Source organism: Dendrobates tinctorius, unplaced genomic scaffold, assembly GCF_039654945.1.
Source record: "Dendrobates tinctorius isolate UK_male_01 unplaced genomic scaffold, ASM3965494v1 ptg000257l, whole genome shotgun sequence".
Classification (NCBI taxonomy): Eukaryota; Metazoa; Chordata; class Amphibia; order Anura; family Dendrobatidae; genus Dendrobates; species Dendrobates tinctorius.
Window position 1 is genome coordinate 4,826,119 of NW_027361924.1, and position 25,429 is coordinate 4,851,547.

The window sequence follows — 25,429 nt, forward strand, 5'->3', positions numbered from 1 at the left end:
AGGGGGCACTCGGGCCATTGTTACCTCATATGGGTCACTCGGGCCATTGTTACCTGACAAGGGGGCACTCAGGCCATTGTTACCTCATATGGGGGCACTCGGGCCATTGTTACCTCATATGGGTCACTCGGGCCATTGCTACCTCATATGGGTCACTCGGGCCATTGTTACCTGACAAGGGGGCACTCGGGCCATTGTTACCTCATATGGGGGCACTCGGGCCATTGTTACCTCATATGGGGGCACTCGGCCATTGCAACCTAATATGGGGGCACTCGGGCCATTGTTACCTCATATGGGTCACTCGGGCCATTGTTACCTGACAAGGGGGCACTAGGGCCATTGTTACCTCATATGGGGGCACTCGGCCATTGCAACCTAATATGGGGGCACTCGGGCCATTGTTACCTCATATGGGTCACTCGGGCCATTGTTACCTGACAAGGGGGCACTCGGGCCATTGTTACCTCATATGGGGGCACTCGGGCCATTGTTACCTGACAAGGGGGCACTCGGGCCATCGTTACCTCATATGGGGGCACTCGGGCCATTGCTACCTCATATGGGTCACTCGGGCCATTGTTACCTGACAAGGGGGCACTCAGGCCATTGTTACCTCATATGGGGGCACTCGGGCCATTGTTACCTGACAAGGGGGCACTCGGGCCATTGTTACCTCATATGGGGGCACTCGGGCCATTGTTACCTCATATGGGGGCACTCGGGCCATTGTTAGCTGACAAGGGGGCACTCGGGCCATTGCTACCTTATAAGGGGGCACTCGGGCCATTGTTACTTGACAAGGGGCACTTGGGCCATTGTTACCTTATAGGGGGGCACTCAGGCCATTGTTAGCTGAAAAGGGGGCACCCGGGCCATTGTTACCTGAGAAGGGGACACTCGGGCCATTGTTACCTCATATGGGGGCACCCGGGCCATTGTTGCGTGACAAGAGGGCACTTGGGCCATTGTTACCTGACAAGGGGGCACTCGGGCCATTGTTACCTGGCAAGGGGGCACTCGGGCCATTGTTACCTGACAAGGGGGCACTCGGGCCATTGTTACATTATACAAGGGCAGTCTGGCCATTATTACTTTATAAGAGGGCACTCAGGATATTATAACTTTACAGGGAGTCACTCGGGGCATTTTACTTTATAAGGGGACTCTCAGGGCATCATTACTTTAGAGGGGCACTCTGGGCATTATTACTTTAAAGGGGGATCTCGGGGTATTTTTACTTTAGAGGGGCACTCTGGGCATTATTACTTTACAAGGGGCTCCTGGAGAATTATTACTTTACAAGGGGCCCTCGGGGCATTACTACTTGATGGGGGGCTCTTGGGGCATTTATTACTTTACAGGGCTCTCCTGCATTATTTCTTTACAAGGTGGCACTTGAATCATTATTATTTTACAGGGCGGCCCTCAGTGCCTTTTACTTTAAAACGCAGCACTAGGGGCATTATTACTTTACGAGGGGTGACCACACCAAAGTATTTTTTGACGCTCCCCCTGTTGCCTATTTCTCTCTCTGACGCTGCAATGCTCGGCCGTAGGTCACAGACTGTATTCACAGTCATTGTCGATGGTGACGTTGGGCACGTGGATCAACACTTGCATGTATATGGGTGCAACCTATAACCCTGGGGGTACATAGCTTAGCCTAAGCCCTGAAACATGGGTGAGCCTCAAAAAGTGAATAAGGAGTGATGTTCATGGGGTCGTCTATAGTGCCCGTGTACAGGACAGTGCCAAGCCCAGACCTTACGTGTACAGATACGCTGCATGGACGTGGTCTGTAAATATATAAATGTCTGTGGTTAAATCCGTCTCCTGGCAGGTGTGACAGACTCTGGAAGGATGAGTCCTCGTATTTCACTTAGCATATTGATCTCGGTGTTATACTGCGCTGCTCTCCATGTCCTCAGCGGCCCGGATTGTGCACGGCGCAATGTGAGGTCAGGTGGCTTCACCTGGAGTAACCAGAGCCGGTAGATCAGCGCCGAGATCAGCTGTTCATAAACAGCGTGTTCTACATCTATTATTTATGTGAGGAGCCATATCAAGGCAATGGCTGCTGCATCTGCTCCACACAGGACCAAGACTTGAGATTTAAAGGGGAATTCTGCCTACATACAACATAGACAAAACTTTAAGCTTTAGGACCCCAATGCCAAATTTCTAAAAGCCGCTACCTACCACATCCACTAAGAACACTGGTGTCTTCTTATGTGGCAGAAGAGCCTTTGGCCACCCTCAGGGTCCGAGCATGACTGCAACCAATGCCCCTATATTTAGTGCCACAGTACAGACCAGCGGCATATGGATTCTGTTCAGTAAAACTTACAAACAGGACCACAAAAGGCGCAATTTTTGGAAAAACCCACATCCAACTGTGCTGTTTTAGAAGCATTACCAGAGATATGGCTTAAATGTCCTGATATTTTCATTCTTAAAGGGGGTCTGTCACTTGCCCTAAATATATAGTATATTTTATCTTGTGTAAATGCCGCTGTTTTCCTGAATCCAAAGATGTTTTTCTTTTGTTCCTGCGCCACTCCGTTCCTGAGAAATGACCCACTCTTTTTAAGCAAAGGAGGCGTGGTCCTCAAGAAGACATCCCCAAAGATGAGTCGAGGACCACACCCCTTTGCCTAGCAAGGCTAGATTTATATACAGGGAAGAGAGGGCCATATCTCAGGAACGGAGAGGCGCAGGAAGAAAAGAAATACAGCTCCAGATTCAGGAGAACTGCGGCATTTACACCAGGTCAACAAATTACACATCTACAGCAAGTGAGAGGACCTCTTTAATGTTGTTAAGCTTTAACAAGGATTCTTTATATGATACAACATCCCCCTACTCTGGAACTCTCTACCACAACATATCAGACTCTCACCTACTGTGGGAACCTTCAAAAAGAGCCTGAAGATCTCTTCTGACCAGGCTATAACCTTAGGATCCACCAAACCGCTGCACGACCAGCTCTGCCCTCACCTACTGTATCCTCACCCATCCTTTGTAGACTGTGAGCCCTCGCGGGCAGGGTCCTCTCTCCTCCTGTACCAGTTATGACTTGTATTGTTTTAGATTACTGTACTTGTATGTATTATGTACACCCCTCCTCACATGTAAAGCGCCATGGAATAAATGGCGCTACAATAATAAATAATAATAATAAATAATAATAGTACAACATGACTATGATATTCTCTCCTAGATGTAATGCAATGAACATCTCTATAGTAAGGTGGAAAAAAAAATACAAATAAAATCAGAATCCTATGTAGATATATTATGGCCTGATGACTCTTGTGGATGTGATCCAACAAATTCGATCACTTTACAACTTTCCAGTGTTGTATTTCTTTTGTTCCTGCTCCTCCCCGTTCCTGAGATATGGCCTCCTCTTCTCTGTATATAAATCTAGTGTTTTTAGCCAACAGGGCTGGGCCCTCAAGAGTAGAATAGCTGAGAACCATGCCCCCTTGGCTAAAATGACTTGATTTATATAAAGGGAAGAGGGAGCCATATCTCAGGACTGGAGAGGAGCAGGAACAAAAGAAAAACATCGCCGGATTCAGGAGAACAGCGGTGTTTACACCAGGTAAAAATAAATTAGTAAAATTACACATTTATGGCGAGTAACAGATCCACTTTTAAAATAAATTTGCAAACTTCTAGAGAGATGAAAATACATTTTCCACCGCTCTATTTGGTTTGGAGATATATCAGCCAGAAATGGACTTATCTATCACTTGAAAAGTAACTAAAAGGCCTTGGAGTCGGTAAAGTGCAAGTCTGCAAAACATAACCTTGTACAAACATACGGGAGTGAAACTCATCAAAACACCACGTCATATTGGAACACGTGGAATCGCGCACACAGAGGATGGGGGCAGCTGGGTAAACACCGCGATCCTCTGCACGGGGAGGTAGAATGAATGAATATGTCAATGTGACACGAACAAAAGACAGAAAAAAAAGAGATTGTGATCCAGATGACCAGTAGGGGTACATCGCAGTGGTGACAGTAACGTGCTGAGGATCTGTGCACAGTCAAAACATTCTCACTTTTTGTACCATTGCGGAATTCCTTCAGTCCCCAACATCTATAATAATAATATAATACATTTTATTTCTATGGCCTGACATATTCCGCAGCACTTTACATTTCGGAGGGGACTTGTACAGACAATAGACATTACAGCATAACAATAATCACATAGATTATAACAAATACCAAGAGGAATGAGGGCCCTGCTCGCAAGCTTACAGTCTATGAGGAAAGAGGGAGACACGAAAGGTGGGTGGTAACAGTTGCCCTGATTGTATGGACCAGCCATAATGTTAAGTGTGTAACAGTACAGACACAGAGGGCTAATGGATGCATAAAGCACGTGGGAACATGATGCGGGGAACCTGGTTATGGTAAAACTTTTGGCTGTGCCACACAGGGATAGATTAGGTTAATGTGTTGAGGCGATAGGCCAGTCTGAATAAATGAGTTTTCAGGGCACGCTTAAAATTGTGGGGATTGGGGACTAATCGTAATGACCTGGGAAGTGCATTCCAAAGAATTGGCGCAGCACGTGTATAGTCTTGGAGACGGGAGTGGGAGGTACTGATCTCACTATTAATGAATGCTGTAACGGGCTGTATGGTGGAACCACTGTGCTGTGGTCTAAGGAAAGCCTGGAGAGGTGTAACTAGGAGCCTCACCAAATCTCACCTCTGATACACAGCGGCTGATGATACCGTGATCCCAGGAGAGACAAAGGAGGGTTGGATAGCAGCTGACCCACTAGAGACGGCTAGTTGGGATGGCCCGAAGGAACGTACAGTAGATGCAGGCAGTTGCTGTAGGAACATGTGAACCACGGACACAGACTGGACCGGCTGATGTACAGATGAGAGCTGGCATGTACTGGCTGGACCGGGTGATGTATAGATGAACTCTGGCAGGTGCAGCTGGGCCGGCTGATGTGTAGATGAGCGCTGGCAGGTGCGGGCTGGATTGGCTGATGTACAGATGAGCAATGGCAGGTGCGGCTATACCAGCTGATGTACAGATGAGCAATGGCAGGAACTGTTGGACCGGCTGATTTGTAGCAGGTGCAGGCTGGACCAGCTTGTGTGTTGATGAGTACTGGCAGGTGCGACAGGACCGGCAGATGTACAAGCTGACGGGCGCGGCTGATAGACAGGCAGGTGGACACGGTTGATAGACAGGCAGGTACACAGGAATATGAGCACTGGGACCTGAGAACTAACAAGAGTGTTTAGGAACAAACTTACAACGTTGCACAGGCACCTCCTTTCAGGTGGAGGTGCCTTAAATAATGAGTGTCTCCCAGCTATTGGCTAGGGACACTTTAGAATGGTGCATGCTGTCCCTTTAAGAGGACGAGACCGCACACGTGGCCTAAGCACAGTGCCCGGGGATCTGCGTGAAGTGCGTGTACCCTGGCGGTGAGGGGCAGCAGGCAGAGATGCTAATAAAATCTTCTGCAAAATGGCCTCCACTTCAAAGGGTCCTCCACTGCTCACAGAGGGTATCTATAGTGGCTGCAGGGGTTTCAGTCACCTTGGTGCCTAGGAGGGCTCAAAAGGTCCCTTTGGCCCATGAGAGAGAAAATCAGACCTATGGTAGATGGAGAATCATCATTTTGAGGTTTCGTCACTGGCTCCTTCCATGCCTCAAAATTGTCATGTGTGAATTAACCCTTGATTGGATGACATGAAATGTTCGAGATGGCGGATGTCTTTAGCTTTATTCATTGACACTTCTGCTTGTTTTCAGTGAATGGAACTGAAGTTTGCTAAAAGTTTTCGAAAAAAACTGTAATTCTGCTAAAGACAGAGACAAAAGATGTAAATTTGTCATATACAAAACAACGTCTAATTCTAAACTGACGCCATAGCTGCTGAGCCGCCATTTTGTCGGTATGTTTTGCCATAATTTGCTGAGCCGCCATTTTGTCGGTATGTTTTGCCATAATTTGCTGAGCCGCCATTTTGTCGGTATGTTTTGCCATAATTTGCTGAGCCGCCATTTTGTCGGTATGTTTTGCCATAATTTGCTGAGCCGCCATTTTGTCGGTATGTTTTGCCATAATTTGCTGAGCCGCCATTTTGTCGGTATGTTTTGCCATAACTTGAGTTTCTAGACATGAAATTCATGGCGGGAGGTCGGAGAAATACAACCGTATGTTTTTTGTTGTAATTTTTTTGCTTTTACCAGCTTATATTGCTTTGCAGAAGGCATAAATGACATAAACTGTGTGAATAGGGCAGTAATGTATCTCTCCGGGGTGACAGAGCTTTTCTCTGAGGCACTCGGTAATATTATCATTTATTAGAAGCTGATTTCACGTCACAAAAGTCCCTCATAAACTAATTTCCTCCAGTAAAAAGCATTATTGGATGCTGTTGTCATAGCAACCAGTATGAGACTGCAGCGGCGGCAACCATGCTCCCGCCCACAACCAATCAAGAGGCGGGTCATTCGCAAAGCGCGCCGCCGGCCAATCAGAAAGCGTCTTATATAAACTAATAGGCGCAATGAATTCTACTTAGCCAATCAGAACCTACGTTACGTTTTCTCAACCCGGAAGTGAGTGAGAGTTGACAGCGGTCCTCGTGTTAGGTGACAGGAGCCTCAGTGTCCGGTCAGGGACCCCCGGGATGTCATCCCTCGTGTCTCAGCAGCACACAGGGTAGGCCAGGCTGGCACACGTAGCGTATGATTGCTGTGGAGGGCTCAGTAATTTGGATTACTCTAAGGTAATTGCTGCATGTTCTGTGGTGCCCTTATAAAAGTGTTAGTTTTGCTTATCTTCTGACAGAGAGTGTTCTCCATATTTACACTTAAAGGGCTTGTCCACAAAGGTGCACCGAGAATTGCCACCACTCAGATTCAGTCACATGGAGCTCACTGCACAGGAAGGAGTAAATTGTTCAGGAAATGGACACCCCCCTTTAAAGGGATTATCCCAGAGTAGACGTTGGACAGGTGGAAGGGGTTAAACCCACTCAGACATTTCCACAGTCCCTCTTGTGAGGTCATCTGTCATAGGCACTGCTGCAAAATTGGAAGTGACCATAGATCTTATGTAGTAAGGTGATCACATCCAGGGCCGGCCCGAACGTATAGGCGAACTAGGCGGCCGCCTAGGGCGCCGACCCAAAGGGGGCGCCAGAGAAAAAATAGAAAAAACTATAAAAAATCTTTTCAAAAGGCAAAAAGTTTTAGGGATGGAAAGAAAAGTGTACATATTTAAGGGCAAATATGACGCAAGAGAGGTTGGTTGGGTTGGCAACAATTTCGATAGAATCTGAAGTTGCTAAACAAATTAATCTCGGTGACTTAGTGTCATCCTTTTAAAAAAAAAAAAAAAAAAAAGGCAAGGAAACAAAAATTTTAATTACCTATGGTCGTTTTTGTTTTGTGTCATTGATTACTTTGTATATATTTGTCCTATACAACTTCTCAGAAGATTAAAGCGTTAGGAGAGAGTTAATTAATCGTTGTTGTGGTTTATTTTGCCCCTAAATTTATATCCCACGTTTTCATCTACTGCCAAGAATAGTAGGGGCGCAACAAAATAGTTTCGCCTAGGGCGCCGTAATCTCTCGGGCCGGCCCTGATCACATCGTGTTTCTGCAGCTGTCCAGAAGGAAGAGGTTAACACCAATCCACAGAATCAGCGGGGGTCCGGCCAGTGAGACCCCAGCAATCAATGTACACATGTGACCGCTGCTCTTTTCATTTTCTATGGGGATGTCAGAGAAAGCTTTTGGAATGAATGGAGTGGTGATTGTGCCTGCACACTGCTGCTCCTAAGGGTATGTGCACACGTTGCGGATTCTGCTGCGGATCCGGCCCTGCGGATGTGCAGCAAATTCTGCTGCGTTGTACAGTACCATTAAAGTCTATCCAAAATGAAAAATGCCGTGCACATACTGTGGATTTTCCCGCGCAGATTTGCTGTGGATTCCGATCCGCTGCGGATTCAGATCTGCAGCATGTCAATTCTTTGTGTGGATTCCGCAACGTTTTACACCTCCTTTATCGGAATCCGCAGGTGAAATCCGCACAAAATCTGTAGAAAATCTGCAGTAAGGCTAGTTTCACATTTGCGTTTAAGGCAGCAGCGGCGGCCTGCACACGGCCGCCGCTTAGCCCCGCCTCCTGCCGTGCGTCCACCAGTAGCTCCGCCTACGGGCGCATGACGCGTCTTCAGCACTGGGGACGCAGGCCGTGCGCAGGTATGCGTTTGGCGGCGCATGCGTCCTTTGACGCTGCGCCGAGCGCACCAAATTGCAACCTGTTGTGTTTGGCGCTGGTCGGCACAGCGTCAAAAGGACGCATGCACCGCCAAACGCATACCTGCGCACGGCCTGCGTCCACAGTGCTAAAGATAGGGGACGCATGCAGCGTCATGCGCCGGTAGGCTGAGCTACTTTCGGAGGCACGGCAGGGGGCGGGGCTTAGCGGCGGCCGTGCGCAGGCCGTCGCCGCTGCTGCCTTAAGCGCAAATATGAAACTAGCTTAAGTCTGCACTAATTCTGCAGGTAAAAAGTGTGTTTTACCTGCGAATTTAGCAAAATCCACGCAGAAAAATCAGAGTAATCCGTAACGTGTGCACATACCCTAAAGGTGCCAGGACACTAAGGGGAACCGGTCAGGGGGATTGTGCAAAGTAACCTACAGACAGTGTCAGGCCGGCATCATTAAACTGATTACAGTGGTACCTGGTGATAAAATCCATCCTGTGGTTGTTTAATCTTTGTTTTCAGTTAGGCTGGGGTCAGATTTGCGAGAAACTCGGACGAGTCTCGCATGTCATTATCCGGGGGCGTAACGGGCGGCTGTATGTATTTCTATGCAGCCACAAGCTCCGCTCCCAAGTGTCGGGTATTGATGTGCGAGACTTGTCCTAGTTTCTCGCGTGTGTGATCCCAGCATTAATGAGATTCTGGGGTGGGGCTGTGGGGTGTCTTCATGTGGTGTTCTGATTAGTTATTCATAATGATGGCTTATGATAGGTCACAGATCTGCCCCCTAGTTTACATACTGATTATTATATGTATTGGAAAAAATAAATTTAAATCACCTTCAGCAGACGCCTGCACAGCAGCATTATTGCATGTATAATGTGCATTAAATTGTTTTATTTATTCATACATAGATTTTTTTTTGTTTCGGAATCATTGAAAATGGCATTGCCTGCAGAGTAGCGTCTATCGGATCACCGATAGACGCTACTGCCATCTTGGAGAAATTTTTTTTTTTTTCCTCTAGCAAAACGGCGCTGCCAGTGCCTGCGCAGTAGCATCTATCGGATCCTAAGTCGGACCCCCACCGATCTTGTGAATAGGTGATAACGTCTTCCTATACTTGTTTAATCATGTTAGTGTGTACTGTAGATTTGATGGAATGCTTTATGATTTTTCTTCTCTTGACACGATAATTAAGGGGTCTCCATTTTTTTCAAACAACCCCTTTAAAGATTTAAAGACCTCAGCATATACGAAGCCAATACCTCTTTAAAGGGATATATCCATCTTATTCCTTGGATTTGCTGTCACTTTATGATCAGTTTTGCTCCCGTCTATTACAGCTGACTGCAGCGGTTTCATGATGTCAAGCTCAGCATTAAGGCAGAGACCAGTGTTTTTAGATGACCCCTTTTTAATAAGTCTGTGCAGCATAGGGAGGCAGTCGAATTTATTTCTGACAGAACTTCCTGTGATTGCTTCAATGTATGCAATGATCATCTAGACAAGTGGGATCGGATCATGATGTTCTCTTGACACTTTGCTGAGTTGGGATCGCACCTGACGTCCGAGGACAAAGTACAGATTGAATCTGGTTCTGCAGGATTATGTTTTGTTCGGAGGCAGCTTCCTGATGGTATGTGAGCAGTGTATGGCTTCTGATTTCTAGCAAAGGCTCCTCACTGTTTTCTAGGCAGGATGGCTGCGATTGCTGAGTTATGAGACACTTTGTCCCTCGTGCCTCAGCCAGTGGCATAGCATGGAATTATAATGCCTGGGGCAAAGCAAGCATTTTATGCCTCTCTAACCTGTGAACCTTTATCACTCCCTGAATTATTTCCCAGTATTGAATCCATTGTCCCTAAGCTCGTGTGTTGCCTAACCCTAAACCATTCCCTAATTATAACTCTAGCTTTTTCTAAGCCTAAACCATTCCTTAGCTTTATCTAACCCTATTCCCATATTATCTCAAAGTTTATACTTAGCTCTAAACCAATCCCTAACTAAGTCTATTTCTAGCTCTATCCCTAATACTAAACCTAGTTCTAAGTCTATTTCTAAGCCTAGCACTACCCCTATACCTAACTCTATATTTGTTTTTCCCTAATCTTAAGCCTAAACCATTCCTTATCTCTGTCTAGCCCCAACTCTATTTTCATCCTAGCTCTGTGTCCTTAGTCCTAAGCCTAACTCAGTCTTATTTCTAGCCTTAATCCTAAACCTAGCTCTTGGTCTATCCCTATGCCTATCCCTATTCCTTACTAGCTCAAAGTCTAGTCCCCAACCAAAACCAATCTTTTGCCCTAACCCAAATCTTAACCCTAGCTCTAAGTCTATCCTAAGCCTAAATCAGTTCCTAGCCCTAACCTTAGTTCCAAGTCTATTGCTAGCCCAAAGGCTAACCTTAAACCTTGCGGGGGGGAGGGGGGAAGGATAGAAAAAGCGTAGAAGTAGCTCTTGTTAATGATTTCAATATGGTCTTTATTCATTGCTTGCTCATTTACTTTCATCTCCAGCTCGGCTTATGCAGAGCGCAGCAGTGGAGATAGTTTATCACTGGGTGCTGTGCTCTGCATAGGCAGTGACTGAGATAACAAAACGCGCTTCATTTTAAATGTGGGTTGCTTTCTATGCAGAGCACAGCAGCCTCTGACAAAAATCTAACCTTTCTTCTTGCAGATTGATCTATCCATGATGGCGGGCTTGTCGCACTATGTGGACCTGACTGACTACAACTTCCTGTTCGCTGCTGCTTGTATAATATTCAACCCGCTGTTCTGGAATGTGGTGAGTATTTTCCATCTGATCCTAGCGGAAACTTCTGCGAGGTCTGCCCTAAGCTTCCCTGACTGCGCATGAATAGCATGGATGTAAACAAGCCTGTGCAGGGTGAAGAGGCAGTATATTGTACAGCACATAACTGCAGAAACGGGACCCTGAATTTGCTTGTACAAAACAGACTAAGCAATAAGACACTAATTAACAGTATTGCCCTTGTGGTGACTGTACTTTTTCGGCTACCAAAGTAATTTTGCAGAATTCCTCTTCCCGGGAAAGCTGCAATTCATATCAATTCCCATAAAGCAGTGGTCTATAACCTGAGACTTTCCAGCTCAGTTGGTGTGGACTACATTTACCAGCATGCCCTGGCTGTCTTTGGCACCTGCTTTTCATGTGTGATACTGTCATCTGAACTGTGCATCTAGTCCTATATCTGTATCTACAAGCGCTGTGTGAGCTTGATTGGTGGCCATATTGGTTGTCGTCTGGCTTTCTCAGACATGGACAATCCTAGACGCTTATGTCCTGGCTGTGGCACAGGGAGGGCACCTCCTCGGTGATGGCATAGATGTACATGGCGGGTAGGCATCTGGGGCAGCAGCTTCTCGCCCTCTGGTTGCCGTATCGTACTGGTGACGTTTGGTCTGAAGTTTCTTACAAATCGGCAGCTGCTCGGTGTACAGCGATCGCCCAAATCTAGATCAACTGAAGAGCATCTGCCGCCCCAGGAGACTGCAGAACCGGGGGTGTAGGCGCTGGTGTCATTACATAGCAGATGGATCGGGAACGGTACAGACACCTGTCCTGCTGGGAGGGAGTGACATATTAATGCAATTACCCTGGGCTCGAAGCATCTGAGCCCATTATACGTGATACTGTGCAAAATAATCCCACAGCCCTAAACTTGCTAAGATGCACACAATGTATCTAAGCCTATGTGTGAGCAGCTGTATTATCACTGATCAGTGTATCTAATCCTATCATGTGTAATATTGGCTGCTGAATCTGTGTATCTAAGGCCAGTATGTGTTATAACATGCAGACAGTATCACACAAGATAGACTTATTCTGTCTGCTGCTTTGTATCTGATACATAAAATGAGATACACGGCTCAGAAGATACACAGATCGTGAGACGCTATCACCCAGGTTGGTATTAGATACATGGCTTGGCAGATGGTAGGACACAGGATGTGGGATTATATGTAGAGCTCACTATTGGGATTAGATGCACAAATCGGCAGATGGTATCACACAGGATGGGTTTAGATGCGTAGCTCTGCTGTGACGCAGAACGGGATTCGATACACAGCTCAGAAGACTGCATCACGCAGGATGGGATTAGATACACAGCTCAGAAGACTGCATCACGCAGGATGGGATTAAATACACGGCTGGGAAGACTGCATCACGCAGGATGGGATTAGATACACAGCTCAGAAGACTGCATCACGCAGGATGGGATTAGATACACAGCTCAGAAGACTGCATCACGCAGGATGGGATTAGATACACAGCTCAGAAGACTGCATCACGCAGGATGGGATTAGATACACAGCTCAGAAGACTGCATCATGCAGGATGGGATAAATACACAGCTGGGAAGACTGCATCACGCAGGATGGGATTAGATACACGGCTGGAAAGACTGTGTCAAGCAGGATGGGATTAGATGCATGACAGTTTAGAATCTAGTATCATGTGTGATGGGGTTAAAGGGCTTGCCGGCTGAGCTGCTGTATCTAAGCCTATCATGAGTGATAAAACCTTAGACCCACACACCAGTAACTGCAATATAAATGATCACCATTTAGTGTACTGGACACTATGGGGTTAATTATGTTATTTTTGGCCTCCAGCGCCCCCCTGAGTGTGTACCCTGCCAGCACATGGTTCAGGTATACTGTATAGCACGGTATGCAAATCCAGTGATCTAAGCCCGTCATGTCCGCGATACGTTCACCGTGACCCAGAAGATTGGCTCAGGGGCTGCAGACTCCTATAATACGGGCGGCAGATGTTCCCGGGCGGTGGCCTTCACTGTGGGATTGTCCGCACCCTCCGCGCTCCTCATATTCACTCCTATTACGTAGGAATGGAAAAGTGTGTAGGATCTTGCTGAGCAAGGCGATGCACCACAGGGTCCGCCGTTACATCATGTCTGTGCTCCAGTCACTGCCAGAATGCACGCAAAAGTAAAAGCGCCCTAAAAATTTGTACAGAACGCCCTGTTACAAGAAGTCAGGAAAGTGGAAGTGTCAATTGTTGATGAACTCGTGACCCAACCTGAAATCTCATGAGTTAGTGATGTATTGGGGTGGGTCACGACTACAGCAGCCATTCTTGTTGCATTTTGAAGCAGAGAGTGTCTGCAGCTTGCTGTCCCTGCACCACCCTCTTCGCCCCATCTTCAGCACTTGATGTGTTACATTGGGATCAAGGCGCTCTTCTCCATTACCGGACCGTTCACCCGATAGCTCCAGGCGGCCCTGACATTCCTGGGAAATGTTCCAGAGTGTGCCCTTACTTAAGAATAGGGAACTCTATCCCATGTGCTGCGGTCGGGGGACTCGAGAGCCGCAGCCCGAGTGCAATTAGAAGGATGCGTACATCCAGTGACTGCGGATTTGTGATGTGTACAGCTGGGGGGGATTGGATTTCGGCTTTGTGTTTGTATTTTGTCATTAGCTCCCCGCTCCAGCAGCCTGTGCAGGTACAGGTTGTCCTTCTCCGCAGTAATATTCAACTGCTGCATGTGAAATTAAAAAAGTAAGTTAACCTGCTGAGCACCGAAGGTAAGGCCGACGGAGGGCGGTTTGGGTGCTCGATGTCAACGTCGTACCAGGACAAGACCTACTGTTCGAGGACTCGCGACTCTAGGTGCTCGGGCCATCTCGCCTGGCTTATTGGAAAATAATGTTCTCGCTCCTGTTTTCTGGAAAGACTGTGTATTTCGGAAATTTTGATCTCGCAGGTAGAAAATAAAAAGGTATTTCTTGTGTTAAAAAAAAAAAGTGACGATTTCTCTTGGTGTTATTGTTTTTGTCACTTTTCTTCCTCCATTCACATTGTGTTGGGCGTCAATATGACTTGGACACCTATGTGCAACGATGGTCCCGTACACTTTGCTTAAACCAACCAGAGACAGAGGTAGAGAGAAACACAGACCATGCTGCTGCTTTCTATGAAGTTTTTTTTTTTTCTCATCCCTGAATTGAAATCACAGTTGCACTGCTGTATAATGACATCAATGCTTCTAAACATGTTCTACATCGAGACTGGGACCACATCTACTTCTTAGTGCTGCTATATAATGTCTTCCATGCTGCTGCTTCTGTACATTTTCTATATAGACTACGGAGCTGTAATCACAGCTACACTGCTCTGTACTGCTGTACAATGTCCTCCATGCTGCTGCTTCTGAACATGTTCTACATAGAAATTGGAGAGCTGGAATCGCAGCTATACTGCTTAATACTAGTGTTACAGCTTCTGAACATGTTGTACATAGACTGCAGAGCTGGAATCCCTTGTGTCTGTGTGCGGAGTATGGGAGATCCTATAGCACCTATTCTCGACCCAATAGAACTGATGATGAATCGGTGGACGGCCAAGAGTGGTATCGAGTAACCTGTGGACAGATGATGATTTGCAGAGACTGGAATAACCTTTTAAGCCCCAATTTTACAATGAGCCATAGACTAAAGCTGGCCATACACAATAGACGGCAGTGTGCTGAATGATCGTTTGGCCCACCGCTATCTCTCCTGACTCCTCCATACACACGAACGTTCGGCTCGGCTGAGCACTTATGTTCCCTATGACAGGCTTCCTGCCAGACTCCAGTAAAAAAGGTCAAATCCTGTTAAACTGGGGCATTAAAATCCGTGAATATCAGTAGTTGCTGAAGTTGTCCTTTAGTTCCTTTTATTTGACGCTTAAAGTTCCCCTTTTCAGAAAGCGCTGAAGGTTTTGGACTCCAGGAACTTGCGGCTGCCGGATTTCTCCGTAGGGAGACAAACCGTACGAGAGGACAAGCAAGATCTGTGTGTTCCTTCAGGTGTATGGAGTGCTGACGCTGTAGATTTGTCCTGTCGGTACATGGACAGCTTCTTCCTGCAGCCTTGAGTAACATGAACTCGCTCCGCTCTGTTTTTCTTTGTGTTTTATGAGTCTGTTCTTTCCAACTAAAAGCTTTGTGTCTGCACCTGAGCCCCTGATCACCCGAGGCTGCGTGCCTGAGCCTCATGTTATCGCTGTCTGCTAACCAATGAGACGCACTGTATAGCGGAAAGTATGTGCACCCTCCACATTCACCTACAGGAGTTATTCTGACCTCCCGTTCTACATCCATAGACATAGTATGGAGCAGATTTGTGGGAATCTTTGCCCCTTTATCCAGATAAGCATTTGTGAGGTCTAACACTAATAATGGGAGGAGACCCCGTGGTCACAATCACCATTATAGGTGTTGGATGGGGCTGAGGTCCGGACTTTGTGTGTCCGGTCACCAAACCCATCCACCACTCCGTGTTTTTATGGAGCTTGTTCACTGGGCACCGCCATGGGGGACAGAAAAGGGTCTTCCCCAAACTGTCCCCACAAAGCTAAAGCTACAAGTGTCCACAATGTCTTGTGCTGGGGCCCCTGATAACGTCCCATAGCATTATCCTCTTCCATCTGTATAGGGGGCACAGTGCAGTCAGGGGGTAACGTCCTGCACAGATTGCAACAAGTCAGCTACATCATAAAAAGATCCATTGTATATGTTACTGGCAGAGTTGCAGTGTAAAGTATGGGGGAGGAACAGAACCCTGCTCCAAATGGTCACACATTCACACTGCTCTCGTGAACCTATAGGCGTGAAAGGAGTGGTGCTCGTGCGTGCTCACTATCCATTTACAAAGGATTTTGGGACCCCTGTTCTCGGGACTTCTGGGGCCTCGCAGCAGTTTGCAGTGTCTGTGGCCTGTGGGAATTGCCCTTTAACTCTTGTAAATGTTGCTGATGGAGAAGTCCCTTGTGGTCATCTTCGGGACGCTTTTACTTCTGCAGCTTCTTCTACAAAAGTCAGTGTAGAATCTCGGCCAGATGTTGACGAGCCGCTGAGCACGGGCGTCCGGAGAGACCCCGGAGTCCAATCTGTCTTTCTATGGAAAGTGTGGTCTGGCTTTTTCTATGGAAGCGGGATGATCTCCGGCATGAAATGCGTCACTTGTCATCGTGTAACAATGGCCGCTGCTTACATGGTGAATCTCGCGTATATAATGCTCTGCCCCCGGAGTGTGGGGGGTACAGGGGATGATCCGAGGTAAATCATCAGCTCAAATCCTAACGTGGAGGCCATTCGTTAAGACACTTTGGCCCATCTGCTGCTTTGGCCGCGGTTTCTGTCGGAGGTCTTTTTACACTCGCCTCACCTCCCTTTTTCATGGTTTGCTGGCGAGTGCATTACATGATACATGTGGATCCATCTGATAGGGGTACTGAACTTTTATCATTTCTAATAAGTCCCCTCTGTCTAAGGAAGAGTGCTGCAACTTTGATATACTTGGCATTTCAGTGCTTATTGTCCGTAAATAGCTGTCAATTGTGTACATAACATTATTTCTGGCCATTATGTGACTTGCATTTTCACCAGCTTTCCCCTCTGCAGGCTCTGTCCCTAATTTTCAGTTGTCTCTGAGCTGGTGAGATGAGACCAGCTGCTACGATGTCTCCCCTGCACAGCACACACAGACATGAGGAATTCCTGCTCTCCTGTCTCTAGCACATGTTCATAAGCAGCAGCATGGAGGACATTATACAGCAGTCCTGAGCTGTGTAACTGTGACTCCAGCTCTGGGATAGAATCGTAGAGTTGGAAGGGACCTCCTGGGCCATCTGGTCCAACCCCCTGCTCAATGAGATGAGATTAAACACTTACTAGAAAGCAATAGTACAAAGCAATCTGACACACAAATACCTGTACCCATGGATTGTAGTAAACGATCAGGAGATGAGAGTTGCGATGCTGGTGTATTCACATTGGCATCGATTTCTAAGTAAGTCTTTGACTTTTGGGGTTCTGATCTTTTCAATGGCAAAAACTGTGACTTAGGCAAAGTTGAGAAGAATTCTACCAACCCTTATGGAACGGGCAATAACGCTAGTGTGAGCAGAGACCTAGCTCATAGACTGTAGTCTAATCGGGATGCAATTGTAACAAACCCTCAGCTGTGATATGCAGAGTCTTCAGGGATTGGCAGCTCTGCGCACACATGTATTAGTACCTGGTTTACTTTGTGATCTTGTACCTAAGCGACTATACAATGAGCACTGCATGTTTGTGCCGCTTACGAAGAAGAACGCTCGGCCCCGCTCAATTACAAGCAAGCAACAGGAGGGCAAAGATCGCCAATTAGTGCCCGAGTGCCGAGCGTGCGGGTGATGTGCGGCGCATGTCGTTCTCTCATCAGTCCCGGCCCCGCTCTCATCGTTCCTGCCGCAGGTTTCCAGAGAGAACAGATAAAAATAAACTTATTAAGGATTTTTCTGTACACATATCATTACCTTACAAATTAATATGCGACTTATGTTCTGTTCACCAGACCGGCCGTCATGTGAAGACCAGGTCCCCCCCCCCCCCCCCCCCCCCCAGCCCATCGGTTCATTCCTATGTGATGCAGAAATTACCAACAGAATCAGAATATCTTGGATCTAGTCATTTATAATGGAGAACACTCACCGCAGCCAATGTGATCGGAGTCTGGCGCTAATACTAACATTCAGAGCTAAATATCCGTAATGCGGGAGGTGGAGGTGGTCGCTATATTCGTAAATGACAACTTTCCAGGTATTAGGATGCAGTGTTTCACCAAGACCAACATGATCAATGGCCACAGCGTGCAAACCTCTCCTATAAACCTACCTGCTTTACCATGGTCATCTAGTGCTCTACAGATTAGCGGTGATGTCCCTGGTGTCTAGTGGATTAGTGGTGATAGCTCTGGTGTATAGAAGATTAGCAGTGATGTCCCTGGGGTCTAGTGGATTAGCAATGGTATCTGTGGTTCCTAGCGGATTAGTGGTGATATCCCTGGTGTCTAGCGGATTAGTGGTGATATCCCTGGTGTCTAGCGGATTAGTGGTGATATCCCTGGTGTCTAGCGGATTAGTGGTGATATCCCTGGTGTCTAGCGGATTAGCGGTGATATCCCTGGTGTCTAGCGGATTAGCGGTGATATCCCTGGTGTCTAGCGGATTAGCGGTGATATCCCTGGTGTCTAGCGGATTAGCGGTGATGTCCCTGGTGTCTAGCGGATTAGCGGTGATGTCCCTGGTGTCTAGCGGATTAGCGGTGATGTCCCTGGTGTCTAGCGGATTAGCGGTGATATTCCCGACACCTAGCGAATTAGTGGTGATATCCCAAGGTACCTACCGGATTAGCAGTATTGTCACTAGTGGATTACCATGGATAACCTTGGTGTCTGGTGGGTTTATTCATAATTATACAGTAATATTCCTCATCTCTTGTAAAAAAAATTTTTTTTTTTTTTATAAATCTTGTGAAATTGAGTAGTTTCACTAATTCTGCCATCTAGTGGGTTAGTAATACTATCCCTGGTGAGTTGTGGTTCCTTATAGTAGTAATCTAATAATGTTACTGATGTTTAATGATGTCCTCTTGGTTATATAATCAGAATTATTTTCTCTAGTGTATTCCCGGTGTTTATCAGTAATTATCATCATCACAACATCCATGTGGAGTTATGTATGGAGCCCTTGTTTCTAGCGGATTTTTACCAACATTCCTTGGGTTGAATCGGTTTAATACTTAGCTCGATGTCTATTATATGTGTGTAATATTCCTGATAAAGGGTGCCTTTCATAAGTCATCGTCTAAAGGGACTGTATTGAATCCCTAGTGGACGAGTGGTTCACACTTGAACAGAATCCAGCAGTGACCCGGAGAAGCCTCTCTGGAGGTTATGGAATGACGAGACTGATGTGGTTAAAAGGAGACCCGTGCGGCCATCAGGGTGACAAGGAGACCCGTGCGGCCATCGGGGTGACAGGAGACCCGTGCGGCCATCGGGGTGACAGGAGACCCGTGCGGCCATCGGGGTGACAGGAGACCCGTGCGGCCATCGGGGTGACAGGAGACCCGTGCGGCCATCGGGGTGACGGGACAAGTGCGGCCATCGGGGAGCGGGCAGGGGACCTGTGCGGCCATCGGGTGCACAGTTCTGTATGATTTTGGGCCAGTAAACCCCTTTAATACTCAGTTTGGGACCATATCTTGACAATATCCAGTGCATTTTCATGAATAATAGTATTTGTATAACCTGCTCATCTGTCCTGGTTCTGAAATGCACACATCACCCTGACCTCCGCTCGCTCTGGCTCTTCTGCCATCAGGGCCTTGACCATTCAGCCGCAAACCAGACAAGCCCAGCCGTGGATGAGACTCCTGACTACAAGTCACTGCAGACTTATGTCATCCATCCAGACACAAGACCGTTGTCCTGTCCTGGACAGAAGCGCGTGTGTTCCACAATTAGATTCCTAATAGGTAATTATTTATTTTCAGGCCATTATTTTCCCCCTTTTTTTTCGCTGATATTTACAGAGATCCTGGATTTTACAGGAAACATCTTGCATATTGCAACATATTGCACGGCTTAATGATGATGTACACCGGTAACCAGTCAACCAAAAATCAGTATACATGTGTCATCACGTGACCCGTGTAGTTACAATATTGTACTGGTCAAAACCAGAAGAAAATACAGGTAGATAACTTCAACTGGTCATTAATGATCACTCCTGATTACCAGTGCCTGAGAATAAATCAGATCAGCTGGAAAATATTCCACTCGACTGTGGGCAAATATATGTAAAAATTACTTAATTTATATAAATGATTTCAAAATTTATTTTTTTTTCTGGGGAAGTAATGCCCCGAGAATCCACCAGGGGGAGCTCAAGACATGTATGCAGTAAACTCACAAGCTCCCCCTGGTGGTGGCTGCAGACAAACCAATTTTATTATTTGTGTCTATACGGTGGATTTCACACTTTGTATCAGATACTTGGAGGTCAGCCAGCTATTGTAGGAGAGGACAGGTAGATATTTGCAGTCTAATTATTAATTAATTGCTACTGCAAGTTCCATTAGGCAATGTGGGGTGTGACAGGAGATCCCACTGACGGGTGCTCACGTATTAGTCTCTTTTGCTCTTGAAAGGAGCTGGGACCCTGCCGCCTGGCCTGGCAGGGACAGACTAACCTGTGTTGAAATCTGGCGCACCTGGTGTTTCCTACCAGACTCAGGGACGCGGTACAGACACCTGCCATATGTCATTGGGTAACCCCCCACAGTACACGACGCGGTGAGCGGCTCATATCTGTACAGCGTGAACTTCCATAACACCTGGTGTTCCCCACACTAACATTAACTCATATTAAAGGGAAGGTACACTTCTGCAAATATATATTTTTTAATTGCTTAATCTGCAATTTAAGTGTAAAAAAGCTACTTTTTTTTTTCTCTTCACTAAAATGCACGTTTTTGCAGTTGGGTTTCATTAAAAGTTTTGCACGGCTTGGCCTTCCATAGCCTTTCTGTATTGATCGTTGCAGAATGAGTTAACTGAGAGTCCGCCAGCGAGCTCATTCTGGCAGAGAGTTTAGAACATTTTCTTAGTTCCTCTCAGTTGATTCGTGATCATAAATCGGCTCAGAAGCAGGAAGATGAGCAGTTAGCATCTCTCAGGAGCTCCCTGACAGATTCTCAGTTAACCCATTCTGCAACCAGCAATAGAGAGAGCATAAGGAAGGCACACAGTGCAAAAGAATTAATGAAAACCAATTGCAAAAATTATTTTTGAAAAAATGAAGAAATAAATACAAAAAATAATCCCATCGGCTGCCATCCCTATGGAAGGAGTCTGGGACTGGATGAGGTGCTCAAAGTGAGTCTAAAGGATAAAAAGGGCTTGATCTTTAAGGGGTTAAGGGGAAAAACAAAAACCCAGAGATGGAGATCTTAACGGGCCTTTGCAAAATACTACGGGGCCCACTTTTACGGCCCCATAAGATTCTGGGTTATGGCCGGAGACTTTCTGGGAATGGTTGCAGCTGTGTTGTAGGGTCTCGGCTCCGGATTATTTCCATGTGTCACATAGAACAGAATTCTAGGAAAATCTGCACTGACGGCTCTACGAGAAGACGGGGAGGGTCCGCCCGGCCCGCCGCCCACGGGGACGTCGAGACCCAGGTGACCAATATTGCCAGGATCCTCATTTTATTGTTTTTCCTCTCTGTTTTGCAACTGTTTCACCAAAATCTCTGCTTGCTGAGTGTGAATGGATACGATAAGTAAAAACCTGGTTTGTACAGCTGAGATTTTGCTACAGTGAATCGGTCTTGGTGGTTTCCAGGGGCACGGCTTTCGTGTGCCAGGTCTGTGCACGCTCAGGCAGGCAGCTCCTTTTAGGCCTTTTCCTTATTAGAGGGGTCATATCCACAGCGCTCCTATTGTGCGGCCATAAACGATGCTATGTTTGGGAGCGATGACTCCGGTTGTCACAGCAAGGTGGCCCCGGTGCCCGCGCCGGGCACTTATCTCCTGCCCACATTATTTGCCTTTTGGGAGTTTATTACTTTTTTCTTTTTTTTACAGTAAATGGCCATTATCCTGTTTCAGGTAATGAGCTGATTAGCAGCATTGTGCCCATTTGTATGGGACAGTGCAGAGGAACTCAGGCGTGACGCAGCCGGCACCCGACCTTCCCAATAGGCGTTGGGGCATCTGCTTGGAGACCCGAGGTTTGGCTAATAAACAGCAGCGGTATCTAGGGAAATGCGGCCTGCCTCAGATTGATAGATGGGAAATAGGGTAATCTCCTTATTGTGCACACTGGTGCCGGAGATACAGGGGCATCATAATACAAGGATGCTGCTCTGGGTGATGCCGCAGGTTGCCATGCCACTCGAATCACACGAGGACAATAGAACAAATACAGCATGGGTAACGAATGTGTACGGGATGACTAAAGGGGATCGTGTCATATATATTGTTCCTAAACCGCTGCCATAGGTCGGTGATCTGTCGCTCCCAGGAATGGAGCATGAAAAAAGAATAAAGCTGTAAAATAGTGAAGACTACCTATAGTCAAAAAGGCGGTCCGGCCTTGGTTTCTTCCAGACTTTTGCATATGTTCATATAATACCGCCACACAGTGCCGGTATAATATAACCGCTACCACCATTACATAAAGTCAAAATGGCAGTCCGGTCCTGATCTATTCCACATTCATACAGCATCTGGTGCATGCCCAGTGCGAAGGTAAAAGACAGCCCAAGCCTCAATCATAGTGTTCATGTAGTACCACCACACAGTGCCAATATAATCTCACCACTACCGCCATAAATCTCAACCATCGTGTCCATATAATACTGGTAAACTCTGCTTTTTTGGCTAGATCATGACATTGGTTATTGTCCCTACAGGTAGCCAGATGGGAGTACCGCACACAAGCGCTGTCCAGGGTGTTTGGATCCCCATACGTTGCATGCTACATCTTGGGGGTTCTTATAATATTTTTAGCCTTCTTCAGGAGTCACTGGTAAGTCTTTGCAGTGTGACTTTTACAGGTTGATCGTTGCATCGTGTTTTTATCAAATGCTTTATGTCTTTGGGTTAAAGTCAGGTTTTCACTTTTTAGGGTCCCACAATGATCCTGTCTTCATTGCATGGGAACCTTTCTGAAAGCCTTTTTCTGGAGACCCGTTTTGATTTTATACAATGGAGTTAGCACTACTATTTTGCGTTTGCAGGAGAACTTGCAGCAGAATGTCTGTCTCCTCCTCCTCATTTCTCCATAGAGTTTTAAAAGCACTAACTGTCATCTCCATATCAGTAATGGGAAGATCTGGCTTCACTGAATGCCAATTTTACAACATCAGTCCTGGAAGACAAAGAAACAGATTTTTCTGAACAGATAAACTACAAAGTTGCTTATTTCCATGTACACTGTTGGCTTATGGGGAAAAAAATGTGGTTAGTCTTTAATCTCGTCATTGAGTTGATTGCTCTTTGCCTGTGTTCAGTCTTATCTTTGATCATTGATTTTTAGTTGTGCAACCTGGACATTGGCCTTCACTTTCACTTTGCTGAGTAATTACAAGAGGGAGAATGCTATTCTGGAGCAAGACCAAGGAAAGGAGAAACCGAGATAACCAGTCACAATGTCAGATAACTGGCAGACATATATTAGTTACTCTCCTTTGCGTAGGAGCATTATTATAGGAGTCATATTCTTGTTCATAGGGGGCAGTATTATAGCAGTCATATTCTTGTACATAGGGGCAGTATTATAGTAGTTATATTCTTGTACATAGGAGCAGTATTATAGTAGTTATATTCCTGTACATAGGGGCAGTATTATAGTAGTTATATTCTTGTACATAGGGAGCAGTATTATAGTAGTTATATTCTTGTACATAGGGGGCAGTATTATAGTAGTTATATTCTTGTACATAGGGGACAGTATTATAGTAGTTATATTCTTGTACATAGGGGGCAGTATTATAGTAGTTATATTCTTGTATATAGGAGCAGTATTATAGTAGTTATATTCCTGTACATAGGAGCAGTATTATAGTAGTTATATTCTTGTACATAGGGGGCAGTATTATAGTAGTTATATTCTTGTATATAGGAGCAGTATTATAGTAGTTATATTCCTGTACATAGGAGCAGTATTATAGTAGTTATATTCTTGTACATAGGGGGCAGTATTATAGTAGTTATATTCTTGTACATAGGAGCAGTATTATAGTAGTTATATTCTTGTACATAGGGGCAGTATTATAATAGTTATATTTTTGTACATAGGGGGCAGTATTATAGTAGTTATATTCTTGTACATAGGAGCAGTATTATAGTAGTTATATTCTTGTACATAGAGCCAGTATTATAGTAGTCAGCAGTATTACAAATCTCCTAGAACAGGGGTCCCCAGCCACCGTTGCAGTTCTGTTGCCGGTTCGAGGAGCCACGGCTCAGAATGCTGGACACAAGGGGAGCCGGCGGCTGAAGCACTGTAGTGACAGCTGCAACCGTCAGCTTCCAGAGGACATCGATATTAACCCTCAATTCCTGCATCCCTGTCGGGCGTGGCAGCTTCATCCAGAGTTGAGTGGTCACGTAGTACCGCTCATTAAGTTCATGAATATGGACGCGACTCCACTCCCATAGGTGTGGCGTCTATATTCATGACCTTAATGAGCGGTACTACGTGACCGCTCCGCACAGGAAGAAGCTGACGCGCCAGGATAGAGATGCAGGGATGTTCAGCGACGGTGTGAGGGTAAATAAGATGGGGGAGGACGGGGGAGCCCAGCCATGCATGCATGCATGCAAGGGTGGGAGCGGAGCCATGCATGCATGCAAGGGTGGGAGCGGAGCCATGCATGCATGCAAGGGTGGGAGCGGAGCCATGCATGCATGCATGCAAGGGTGGGAGCGGAGCCATGCATGCATGCAAGGGTGGGAGCGGAGCCATGCATGCATGCAAGGGTGGGAGCGGAGCCATGCATGCATGCAAGAGTGGGAGCGGAGCCATGCATGCATGCAAGGGTGGGAGCGGAGCCATGCATGCAAGGGTGGGAGAGGAGCCATGCATGCATGCAAGGGTGGGAGCGGAGCCATGCATGCATGCAAGGGTGGGAGCAGAGCCATGCATGCAAGGGTGGGAGCGGAGCCATGCATGCAAGGGTGGGAGCGGAGCCATGCATGCAAGGGTGGGAGCGGAGCCATGCATGCAAGGGTGGGAGCGGAGCCATGCATGCATGCATGCAAGGGTGGGAGCGGAGCCATGCATGCATGCAAGGGTGGGAGCGGAGCCATGCATGCATGCAAGGGTGGGAGCGGAGCCATGCATGCATGCAAGGGTGGGAGCGGAGCCATGCATGCATGCAAGGGTGGGAGCGGAGCCATGCATGCATGCAAGGGTGGGAGCGGAGCCATGCATGCATGCAAGGGTGGGAGCGGAGCCATGCATGCATGCAAGGGTGGGAGCGGAGCCGTGCATGCATGCAAGGGTGGGAGCTGAGCCGTGCATGCATGCAAGGGTGGGAGCGGAGCCGTGCATGCATGCAAGGGTGGGAGCGGAGCCGTGCATGCATGCAAGGGTGTCGCTGTCTCCCATCACTTCTAGATGGGACCGTCTTGTTGCAGGAAAACAAGCCCGGTGCTCCCACTCACTCAAAACTTATGGTGAGTTGAGTCACATTCACATTTTAAATGTTATAATTAAATAAGTATGCACTACTAAACTACGATCCTGTCCATTGCGCGCCCTTATGACCAAAG

The 25,429-nt window shown here is 46.7% G+C and overlaps 1 protein-coding gene across 7 annotated transcripts in view; it reads left to right on the top strand.

Annotated features, from left to right (window-relative positions):
- Window positions 1-6,582: 6,582 nt before the first annotated feature.
- PEMT (phosphatidylethanolamine N-methyltransferase) overlaps window positions 6,583-25,429 on the top strand; it is a 68,242-nt gene continuing 49,395 nt past the window's right edge. The window contains exons 1-3 of one of the 7 annotated variants that reach the window (XM_073558500.1): window positions 6,583-6,789; window positions 10,966-11,073; window positions 22,564-22,679. In XM_073558500.1, the coding sequence (XP_073414601.1) occupies window positions 10,978-11,073; window positions 22,564-22,679 (212 nt within the window). In that variant the 5' untranslated portion in view covers window positions 6,583-6,789; window positions 10,966-10,977. Of the gene's footprint in view, window positions 6,790-9,789; window positions 9,923-10,965; window positions 11,074-22,563; window positions 22,680-25,429 lie in introns of those variants that run through there. The other 6 variants (XM_073558501.1, XM_073558502.1, XM_073558504.1 and 3 more) reach the window with 6 other exon arrangements.